The 13,195-nt window shown below is 32.1% G+C and overlaps 1 protein-coding gene across 1 annotated transcript; it reads right to left on the bottom strand.

Moving 5' to 3' along the window:
• Positions 1-203: 203 nt before the first annotated feature.
• LOC139841329 (probable glucan endo-1,3-beta-glucosidase A6) lies at positions 204-5,079 on the bottom strand. Its single transcript, XM_071831551.1, has 6 exons — positions 5,047-5,079; positions 3,540-3,635; positions 2,668-2,826; positions 2,510-2,564; positions 536-1,834; positions 204-389 (listed from the first exon to the last, which is right to left on the bottom strand). Exons 1-6 carry the CDS (start codon positions 5,077-5,079, stop codon positions 352-354), a joined length of 1,680 nt encoding a protein of 559 aa, XP_071687652.1. The 3' UTR covers positions 204-351.
• Positions 5,080-13,195: the final 8,116 nt, after the last annotated feature.

The following is a 13,195-nucleotide window of genomic DNA, read 5'->3' as shown; positions in this document are numbered from 1 at the left end:
TCAATAATTAACTTTGAAAAGGCACGCTACTGATAAAAAAATTATCCAGTATTCGTTCTTTTAAAACAAGCCAACATTGGCCCACCACCATCACGCATATATCTTCTTAAAAATAACAATAACAAACTTACAAATATGTCACTTGTTGGTTATTTAAAATAAAGTCACGATCAAATTTAAGAATAATATAAATTATACCTAAAACGATACATATATATAAATAAAGAACATATATGTAATAGCCAAAATGCCCAAAATTACTGATGTCAAGTTCTTCAATTTTTCAGTATTCCCTAAACAACAAAAAATCAATTCTACTAGCGTCGAATTCTTCCTATCCGACTTGAATCCTCATAATGTAACACTCGGGAATTTGCACGAACCGAAACCTGCAAAATACAAATTTTAGGTTAAACAAACATAATTTTAAAAAAACCTGTTACATTCATCAACATCGGTAAAAAAATGTAACTGTAATAATAGTATAAAACAATAACGAAAAAATAAATAAAATAATTACTATATATACACTTACTTGGATCTTTGGCTGTTTGGACTGCAAGCCCATTAAAGTAACAAGACCCACCAAATTTCCTAAATTGAGCCCAATAAGAGCTAAACGCGTAATTCGCATGCCAAACCAACGACTCCGGTTTAAAACACTTCCCACCGGGTCGGATCGAGTCACAAGTACCATTCCCCTGCCCACAAGCATAAGACAGAGCACCACCAAGCGCCGTCGTATTAGCTCCACGCGCCACCATACACCAAATCTTCCCTTTGTACGGCACATTATTAGTCGGTTCCGGCAACTTCATCGGATACTCCAACGTCTTACCAGATAAATCAATCTCGTAAATACTTGTCCCGTTCGGGTACAACAGTCCAAAATGCCGCTCCGTACCCGGACCCGGTTTTAAGTTCTCGTTATACAACGCGAAAATAAACGACGGAAATACAATACCGGGCTTTAACGGCGTACCCGGTGCGGGTTTCCGGGTCAACCATTTAACAACATTACGGTTGTACACTGCGGCATTGTAAATATTCCCTCCGATTTGGTCGATATCGCCTCCATTGGGCCAGCCCGTTTCCGCAATAAATATACGGGTTTCCGGGTATCCAGCCCGTTTCATAGCAAAATACAAAGCATCAAGCATTTGTTCTAACAAATTATTATACACCAAACCGGATACCGGGTCAGTGTAAGACGTAACATTCGGTTCAAGTAGAGCGTAACCAAGTTTAACATTAACCGGGTCAGCTATCCAAGCAAAATAAGTATAAACATCAATAAAGAAAAATGATTTAGTCCGGTTAATAAACCGGAGTAACGGGCCAATAACCGAGCCCGTTACACTTGAGCGGAATTTTCCGCTCGAGGGTGGAAACGAAGTTTCCAAACAATCCATAGCTAAAGGTGTACCAACTTTAATTTTTTTTAATTTATATTTAACTAAAGATTTCCTTATCCTGCCCATGGCCGGTACGAGGTTATACCACGTGACATTGTCGGGTTGAGATAAGATTTCGTTACCGACAAGAATGTAACGGATTTTGGTTTTCGGGTAAAACTTAACAACGTTGGATCTGACCCATTGGTCTGCGATTGTTTGATTGGTGGATATTGATGTTATGATTTCATTTGGGACCATTATGGATACTTGAATGCTGGTGTTTTGTAAGGATTTGAGGATTTTAGGGTTAGCGTCGTAGATTTTGACCCGACCCGCTTTTAGGGTTTTGATTAACTCCGCCGATTTATGTGGTTTTGGAAGATTGTTTCCGAGTTGCCCGTAGTTTACTCCCGGCTTGGCTGCTATAGCAGCACCTGCTTATCACAAAAATAATAAATAACAATTAATTAAATTTTAAAATTAATATTAAAATAAGCTGTTTCTAAAAAATTTAAAAGTCATCAAAAATAATACTCCGTACTCCGTATTTAGTAAGTAGAATGAATGTATGTTAACTTACTTGAAAGAGGAAATAGGAGGCATATGAAAGATAAGAAGAAGATGAAATCCATTAACTTTCTGGATTTGTTTTGGTGATTGAAAGGGTTTTAAATAAGATTTGAGGAATTAAAATTAAAATGGGTAGCTGAGAAATTTAATGAAGATATTTAGAGTTGAGGAGTACAGTTTATAAGACCGTTGTATACAGGAATCAAGATACAGTAATTGTGAAGCTGAAGACAGGAAAAAAGTTGGTGTTTGAAAAGAGTGAGGAGAAAAAGGGACAAACTCCTGATAAAGATCGAGAGAATCTTGTGGTAAAGTGTGAAATTATGTATGAAAAGTGATTTTTTCTTTTTAGCGAAAAATATTTTTTTTTTATAAAACTCGAAAACTTCATAAAGAATGAAAGAAGACTTCAAATAACAATTACAAAACCAATTCGAATAAAAGCCTTAAATTTCTAAAGCACAACCCAAAACAACCTAGCAACCTAACAACACAACCTTTTAACCAACATAAGCAAACCATGCGAGAAACAAACAAAAAACAACATGAAACTAGGAGAGCTACAAACACCACAACAAGTGAAACATGAATAAAGCCCTAAGCCAACAAACACGTACAAAAACCAAACAAGCTAGACGTCAAGCTTAACTGCCTCCCTGGATGCTTTCCAACCTCTATTTCCCTAGGTTGGACAGTTTACCCCGACTTGCCAAAACATCACGACTTCACCCGTTCTGAAATCCCAGTTGTAAACAATAGGCGAGGAAGAAATATGCACATTAGAATCTCCCGATACTTGAGCAACACATGGAGTTGTGCCTGAACCCGGAGCAACTTCTTGAGCAATGCCAATAGGGCCCTTAACAACTTTTCAAAACTCAAAGTCGTTGTCTTTGATCAAACCTAAATGTAGCCACAAGGAACTAAAAATAGGATCGAGTGCAATGAGGTTGATGGTGTTGTGATGTTTGGGGACCTTATAATCGTCTTTGATTCCAATACATCATTTGAAATCATCAATCACCATGTCCTGTTCTTGAACCTTTGAATTACCTTGAATAATCTTGTATCAACTTGAATATACTTGAAATGACAATAACATGTTCTCAAAGATTCAAGGTTCAACAACCTTTAAATGAAAGCCGAAGACCCATATTTATAGTCTTCCAAATGTATGTGGACAACGCGTAACTATTAGTAAACTTTGCGGATAACCGCTAATTAATGTGTAGATGTATGATGTCTTCGCAACTTGTGTTTGCGCAGCGCATAAAGCACATTTCATACGCGTGTGGCCACGCATATGATCAGTCTTGGTCGCGTAAAGAGAGAGAACCGTCAAGCCCCTCCATAATATATTTTTAGACTTTAATGACACACTCGTCGGACATTTGCCTCCAACCTTGTCACGTCTCGCAATACACTCAAACTCAACCTTATGGTTATGCACAAATCTCCACGCCTTGATACACTTTTTTTCACAAACTTCACAGGAATACGTGAACGACGAGATATCATCAATTAAATTAATGTCAACTTGAACCGAGGCCGAAGGCACACTGGAGTACGTACCCCCAACGCAGCAATAGGGTCAGATTGACTCAAAACCTCAGCTCGACTGGTTACCAAATCGTTAGCAATCAAACCAAGATCATTGCGAACGACACTCTATTCACCACTCCCAGCCGCTTCCAATGCCGATTTGTACATCTTCAAATGATTCGAATAAACACCTTATGCAGGGGTCTCATACCCTCGCTACCGACTTGGATGAAAGCAATATCATTACCAAAACAGGAAAAATCCCCGATCAAGAGTTCTCGATTCAATCCAGGAACAAAGTTCGATTGCAAAACTGTAATGACCCGGAAATTTCCGACCAAATTTAAACCTTATTTTTTTTATATGTTTCCGACACGATAAGCAAAATCTGTAATGTTGAGTCTAGAAAGTTTGAAATCTATATTCGGATAATCAATTACCACTTGACCATGCCTGACGATTCACGAACGACTATTTGTAAATAGATACATATAATATTAAATATTCAATATATCTTACTATATGATATAATATGATATAATTTATAAATTGTAATAATAATAATATATTAAATGTAATTACAAGTTAAAAATATAATTGTTATAGTAATATTATTATTACTGTTATTATTATTATTAATATTAAAACTAATATTAGTATTATTTTGATATTATCATCATTAATATTATCATTACTTCTATTAGTATTATTATTAGTATTTTTATTATAACAATATCAATATTATTATTATTAATATATTTACTATTACTTTTAATTAAATATGAGAATACTAATGTATGATGAAATATAGTTGTACATAAATATCAGATTGTTTCCGTCTGTTAAGTAATTAAAGAGAATCTTCACTGCAATGAGACAACTGAGTAAACACAAAATTCGTTAGCCATCCCTATCCCCTTTATTTATTTTTTTATCCTCTTCTACTTTTCAATCCTGCTCATGATTGATTGTTGTCGTCTATACTTAATATAAATCTATCAATTCTAGTAGTATTACAGGCATTCAAATTCTTTTCACTATCAATCTCAATTACAACAAGATTCACTCTTCTCCTACTTTAAACCTTCCAGGATCATCCACCTCTTCCATCATAAAACCACCTTCAACCCGTCACTCTCACTCTACCCTCCCTCTTCTAAATTTGATCGAGACCACCTTCGTCATCCTCTTAAACCCACAACAAAATCACCACCATCATCACTTATATTTTTTTTTTCTTCATTTGTCGAACAAAACCACCATTAAGAACAACCTGCAAACGATTATTATAGAACTTGTTGTTTCTGTTTCCTTGTTCGGTACAAACTACAACCCAATCACCTTCACAATGAAACTAAAAATAGTTTTTTTGTTTTTCCTTAATCCATTAACAACCATCAACAAACTCTACAAACAACCACCACTTTCACACCGCCACCATGTACCTATCGAAACCCACTTCTGTTTGTGTTTCTGTTTCCATCGAGATCAACTAGTAAACCCAACCAACAAAAGCCACTGTACCACCCTCATGTACCTCATAAACCCATCGACAACTCAACACCACCATTATCTTCTTTGAACCACGACCACCGAGACTTTCATCACCACGTACATGCTTGAAACTTCCACCCTCACCATCTTAATATATTGTTATTCGTTTTTCTATTTCTAATTGAGTTGCCACACTGCAACTGCAGTTATACTTCTGTTCCAGACAACTTCTGATTTCTATTTCAATCTAGCCACCTCCATCGAACCACTATATCCACCATCGTGAATCACCATGACCCACTTCCTGTTACATCCGGAACCAAACAACTCACAACACCTTGAAACCACCAATATCGAACACCCTACAACCGTATGATTCTGTTTCTACTTAATTTTTTTTTGTAACCCACTTACATGAAAACTACCTGCAACTCTCTTCTATTTCTTCTTCGGGTTTCTGCTACAACGATAATAATGATGAAGCTGTGGAAGATGAAGGATAATGACGATGATAGTGATTAATAAACAATGAGTGCGGTATGAGCTGTTAAAGTTCGAATAAAAAAAAAGAGAAAGAAAACAAACATAAAAACCCTACCTGTTACCCACAGTTTTTTTTTTTATTTTTTTTTCCGATCGAGCATAGTAAAGTGATATAGACAGGCCACAAATTTTGGTGGGTTCTAGGTTGCTAAATGGGTTTTAATATAATTAAGATGATGGGTCGTGTGTATATTGGGCCAAAAACCTTGATGGACCGTGAGCTATGTTGTAGATTTGGGTTTATATTCTGTTGGGCCGAATAAACGAGATTAAATAAATAAAAGTCCGGATATTAAACAGAAAAGTTGAATTGGAGCAATGGTTAAGGGGTGATATGGGTGAGTGAAGAGATCCCGGGTTCGAACCTGGGCAATAACAGTTTATTTATTTTTGTATGGAAGTTTGCTAATTCATTAAGGTATTATTATTATTATTATTATTATTATTATTATTGTTATTATTAATATTAATATTATTATTAAAATTATCATTTATTATTAAAGATAGTATTTTTATTAAAATTTTTATTATTCTTAAATTATCATTTTTATTAAAACTATCATTTTACTTATTATTATTAGTATTATTATTATTTTTATCATTGACATGATTTTTATTATTATTATTATTAACATTATTTTTAAATACATAAAAACATATTTGATACATAATTATATTAATATTACATAAAATATTAAATAAACATTAACATTTATTATATAAATATTATATAATTAATAGGTGAAATTATTTGATTTCAATTATGTGTTAATATATATACGTGATATAGGTTCGTGAATCCGAGGCCAACCTTACACTTGATCAATGATGTTATATGTATTTTTACTACAAAATACAGTATGGTGAATTTCATTTGCTCCCTTTTTAATTGCTTTTGCAATATATATTTTTGGGCTGAGAATACATGCGCTGCTTTTATAAATATTTACGAAATAGACACAAGTACTTAAAATACATTCTATGTTGAGTTGTACCACTGGCATATTTCCATGTAGCTTGGTAACTACTATTTACATGGGTATTGTAAACGCGAATCCTGTTGATAGATCTATCGGGCCTGACAACCCTAACCGGACTGGACGACCAGTATTCAACGGTTGCACAGTACTTCGTTTAGTAGGCTACACTTGGTACGGTGTAGTGAGATTTCATAATAAAGGGAATATGCGACGTTGATTAAATGTTAAGTATGGTTACCAAGTGCTCAACCACTTAGAATATTTTTATTAAACATTTTGTATACATAAAATCTTGTGGTCTATTAATATATGGAAATGATTGTTATAATAAACCTATGAACTCACCAACCTTTTTGGTTGACACTTTTAAGCATGTTTATTCTCAGGTACGAATTAAATCTTTCGCTGTGCATTTGCTCATTTTAAGGACATTACTTGGAGTCGATCATCGCAATGGGACCAAATGTTGATGACTTCGTCCAGGTGGATAAGGACGGGTATTTACAGGTGGTATCAGAGCGGTGGTCTTAGCGAAACAGGTCTTGCATTAATATGTCTAACTGAGAGTTGTTTAGATGCATTAGTGGATCTGGACTTCGACCGTGTCTGCATGTCAAAAGTTTTGCTTATCATTTTTGTCGGAAATCATCTGCTTATCATCTTTAGGAAATTACCTGCTCATTATTCTTAGTCTAGACACATCTTACTGCATTGACTGCATGATTAGTGTATAGACAAAACTCATATCTTGGCGTATCTGCTAAATCATATCTTAGCGTATCTATTACGATAGACTTTGCCTGATATCTTTCGTAAATTTCTCCATAATTTAGGGGAATCTGGTACTATATATATATATATATATATATATATATATATATATATATATATATATATATATATATATATATATATATATATATATATATATATGCATATGATGCATTGAGAATACCATCCAACTATCAATTGCTGTCACTAAACTCTTCATACCAAAAATCTTTTCTGAGATCGCGTAAGATGGCCTCTACGAATCGACCAAGTTCCTCTGACTCCGAAGACAGCGTGACAGGAGCACACTAACCAATCAACTACCGTGATTACTGGAGAAAATGGAGGTGGGTTCGTGACATACTCACCCTATGGAGAAGGGAAGAAGGTACTCCATATCATGAACCGAATCTACCACCTAACCTTGGAGTACTTGACCCGCTAACCGGCGAACCCGTTCGCAACACCGTTTATACCCTTTTTGCAAGAATTTTTCGTCTTGAGACTACCATTAACGGAACTAGAGAAGATATCCGACCTTTACCTCACACTGATAACCAACCAGGGTTAGTAGAAGAAGTTAGAGAACTCTGAGCTCGAGTATTAACTTTAGAGAGCACAGTACACAATTTGCAAGCACCAGCAGTATCACCAACACCAGTAACATCACCAACTTCAGCATCAACGGTACCAGTACCACCAATAACCCAAGTTTCAACAACCCATGCCTCACCATCTCATTCTGTACCTCGAGTATAATCATCGTTCTACGTATCATTCTATCTACTTTATCTTCGTTCTACATATCATTCTACATCGATTATCTTCGCTCGATATGACGATTATGTAATTTCTAAAAGTTTTAGAGATTATGTAATCTAGTATTAACGATAAATCAATGAGTTTAATATCTTATTGACTCATTAAATCCATGATTACATCTGAAGAAAATATATATGTATATATATTTTCATAAAGATTGTAATTAAAAATTCTCTTGTACAAACTGTTAATGGTGAACATATTTTAACGGGTAGGTAATACCCGAGGAATATTTAAATTTCACATTAATAAGTTACATTGTACGTTCTTCGAATCTGTTTCAACAGTCATATAATATCCTACTTACATCCACTGATATACATATCTGTTCACCACAGAATAACCATTTTCATTTAATTTCATATTTGGATTTTGACTTTCCAGAATTCAACAAGTGGCATAATGAAGAAAACAATTGACATAATAAAATTTATTAGAAACAAACAAATTAACTATGAGAAATTCTGTTAAGATTCCACGCTAACAAAATCCTAGCTAACTGTTCCTAGCTAACTGTTAATTCCGTATTACCTTTTATTTATCGCAATTTACATTCTCGCAATTTATTTATCGTCATTTAATTTCTGTTATTTATTTTACGCACTTTAAATATCGGGACACGTATACAAAGTTTTGACATATCATATCGACCCATCTATATATATTATTTGGAATAACCATGGACACTCTATATGCAGTAATGCGGGAGTTAGCTATACAGGGTTGAGGTTATTCTACAATAATATATATAGCTTGAGTTGTGATCGAGTCTGAGACATGTACACGGGTCACGATACATATTAATTAATTCGAATATTATATATTAAACTATATATGAATTGTTGTACTACAAATTGTGGACTATAAACTGTGGACTAATGACATTGGACAATTAAAATGAATTAAAATATTGATTATAACATATGAAACTAAACATCTCTTCAAGTTGCCACTTGATTTCGTCTTAAACATCATTTGTATCTTCACGATTACATTCTGCGTTCAAACCTTTCATGATTCTTGAAAACACCTCGATCGAGAGGAATAAACCAACCGCACTTCATTTACGGGAGAAAAGATTTATGCATATAGTTATGCACCTGAAAACACTCGGAACCTGAGTAAACGTTTAACACGTAGCTGTGTTAATTCATTTAGCGTTATTATTACCAAAAATAACTTTGCATCTGCTGTTCGAGATAGCCAGTTTTGTCACAGCTCCAGCAAGACAACTTCGACTTTTCGTACGAAACAACCTTATTATAACGTTGATATATATGCGTGCTCTTTTATTGTTACCGGAGAACCTTTTATATTCCACCATATTACCATCAGCGTTTAATCATCTAAAAACACAATTCTCTTGAAAACACCTAGGATTGCTAACCAATGAATTCAGATATGGCTGCATTAAATGCAGAGGAAACAGTAATATTGTAGATGGCTTAATGGCCAAGAGTTTGATGATAAAGAATGGAGTGTTGGGAACGCTCGATAGAAAATTTGATATTGAAAAACGGATTGAGCTAACCATGAAGGAGACCAAGGACAAATACAAGGACCAAACCCTATATTCAAAGAATCCAGGTAATTCTGGATCCACCGAAATCTTTAGAGAATATCTTGCTCTAAAGTCATGTTAAAATCTTGCGGAAAATTTTTCTTCATCAACTTTCGAACTTAGAAATTTCTAAATATCATCATAAATATCTTCGATATTTCTGAGGATATTTTCATAAATATTCTTGTCCAAAATTATCTACCCCTTTGTGTTTTTTTTGTATTCTGTTATATTGAAAACTTCTGTAAAGTCTAAGTATAGATTATGAATGAATTGTGGAGAAGTGTAGGAAATTGATGCATGAGTTAGTATAATATAATGCGCTTGGCCAACATGATTATATTACAGTAAGTCATGCTGAGTTTCTAATGAAACGTGATGATGATTCCCAGTAGATCATACCGCCATCATGTGCCATGTTACACGACTCTTTCATTCTACTTAAGCTCTAAACATATCAAGAAAATATTCTCTTGATATTTCTATCCTTTTCGTAATTTCAACAAATTTCTGATAAATCGTGCTATTACATTTTCTTTCTGATTAGAAGATTTTCTTTAAATTTTCAAAATTCCAGAAATCCATTATGACTACGTCAAAAGTTAAATCTCTATCTCAATCTTTTGTCGTACTCTTCGAATAATCGAATTGTTTTATCTATATTACTCAATGATGATAAAACTCTTTTTATCAACTCATATTCGTCATGAAAAATATTTTTAGTGTTAGCCATGACGACCTCGATCAAATTTCGGGACGAAATTTATTTAACGGGTAGGTACTATAATGACCCGGAAATTTCCGACCAAATTTAAACCTTATTTTTTTTATATGTTTCCGACACGATAAGCAAAATCTGTAATGTTGAGTCTAGAAAGTTTGAAATCTATATTCGGATAATCAATTACCACTTGACCATGCCTGACGATTCACGAACGACTATTTGTAAATAGATACATATAATATTCAATATTCAATATATCTTATTATATGATATAATATGATATAATTTATAAATTGTAATAATAATATATTAAATGTAATTACAAGTTGAAAATATAATTGTTATAGTAATATTATTATTACTGTCATTATTATTATTAATATTAAAACCAATATTAGTATTATTTTGATATTATCATCATTAATATTATCATTACTTCTATTAGTATTATTATTAGTATTTTTATTATAACAATATCAATATTACTATTATTAATATATTTACTATTACTTTTAATTAAATATGAGAATACTAATGTATGATGAAATATAGTTGTACATAAATATCAGATTGTTTCCGTCTGTTAAGTAATTAAAGAGAATCTTCACTGCAATGAGACAATTGAGTAAACACAAAATTCGTTAGCCATCCCTATCCCCTCTATTTATTTTTTTATCCGCTTCTACTTTTCAATCCTGCTCATGATTGATTGTTGTCGACTATACTTAATATAAATCTATCAATTCTAGTAGTATTACAGGCATTCAAATTCTTTTCACTATCAATCTCAATTACAACAAGAATCACTCTTCTCCTACTTTAAACCTTCCAGGATCATCCACCTCTTCCATCATAAAACCACCTTCAACCCGTCACTCTCACTCTACCCTCCCTCTTCTAAATTTGATCGAGACCACCTTCGTCATCCTCTTAAACCCACAACAAAATCACCACCATCATCACTTGTATTTTTTTCTTCTTCATTTGTCGAACAAAACCACCATTAAGAACAACCTGCAAACGATTATTATAGAACTTGTTGTTTCTGTTTCCTTGTTCGGTACAAACTACAACCCAATCACCTTCACAATGAAACTAAAAATCGTTTTTCTGTTTTTCCTTAATCCATTAACAACCATCAACAAACTCTACAAACAACCACCACTTTCACACCGCCACCATGTACCTATCGAAACCCACTTCTGTTTGTGTTTCTGTTTCCATCGAGATCAACTAGTAAACCCAACTAACAAAAGCCACTGTACCACCCTCATGTACCTCATAAACCCATCGACAACTCAACACCACCATTATCTTCTTTGAACCACAACCACCGAGACTTTCATTGTGATGACCCGGAAATTTCTGACTAAATTTAAACTTAATCTTTATATGATTTCGATACGATAAGTAAAGTTCGTAATGTTGAGTCTCGAAAACTTTGGAACAGTTTACATGAATGCATTTACTCTTTGACCATTCCCGACAATTCACGAACAATGGTTTGTAAATAAATATGTATAGATATAAAAATGTAAGTATTTATAATAATTGAAATTATAAACTATAATTTAAACATTAGAATTAAATACATAAAATGTAATACAAAATAATTAAGTTACTATGAAAATGATTATATATATATATATATATATATATATATATATATATATATATATATATATATATATATATATATATATATATATATATATATATATATATATATATATATATATATATATATATATATATATATATATATATATATACATGGTTTCTATACCTAATTAACATTTTATGCATATTACTATATATTTCAATATTTAAATATCAAATAATCAATATGTGTTATTATGTGTATCAGGTGTTATCAAATACTACATACGTAAATATATGTAATATCAATATGTTAATAGATAAAATATAATAGCCGTATTAATAATAATAGTACCTCATTACAATAAAAATTTATATTAATATCAGTATTAAAAGTATTATAAATATTATTATAAATTTGATACATTAAAATTGTTATCATTATTACTAATATTAGTGTGACTATTATTAATATAATTACCATTAGACTCGGTGGTAAATTATGATTTTTAGTCATTTTTAATTTCATTATTATTATTAATAACATAATCATAACCATTTTTATAATTATGATTATAATTATCATTATTTATTATCATTAGTATTATTGATATTATTATTAAAATTTCTAACATTATTATTAATATGATTATTTTGATTAGTAATATTTTTATTATTATTTTCTATTATAATAATTTTCAGTAATTTTATTATTATTATTATTAATATATTTATTTATATTTATTAATTATTAACATAAACATTAATTATAAATGAAATTATATAAAGAATCGATTTATGTATGCATCAAAAATCGTACTGTGTTCCTTTCCTTTTTTTTTGCCTTTAACTTTACCACTAGTCTCAATTCATAGTACATAAAAGTAGAATATAATCTCTAATACAATCAAAATCTGTTGTCAATCTCTTTCCCACTTTATTTACTTATTATTAATATTTTTTTTTCTTCTGTATCTGCTAAATAGCTGTGAACCTCGATTCATATTTAACCTTATCAAAATCCAGTTTTGAACGAACGATTAAACTCATCATACATAAGCCATTCAACTCGTCCACTTCATAATTCATTGTAAATTCAGAAGCAGTTTTAAACAGGAAATATTAGCAGGAACCCAAACACCCCTGTACGTTTTTATTTTATTATTTTTTTATTATTCAAAAGTTCAATTTC

Source organism: Rutidosis leptorrhynchoides, chromosome 4 (assembly GCF_046630445.1).
Source record: "Rutidosis leptorrhynchoides isolate AG116_Rl617_1_P2 chromosome 4, CSIRO_AGI_Rlap_v1, whole genome shotgun sequence".
In the NCBI taxonomy this organism is placed as follows: domain Eukaryota; kingdom Viridiplantae; phylum Streptophyta; class Magnoliopsida; order Asterales; family Asteraceae; genus Rutidosis; species Rutidosis leptorrhynchoides.
This window is presented reverse-complemented; position numbering and strand designations above follow the sequence as displayed.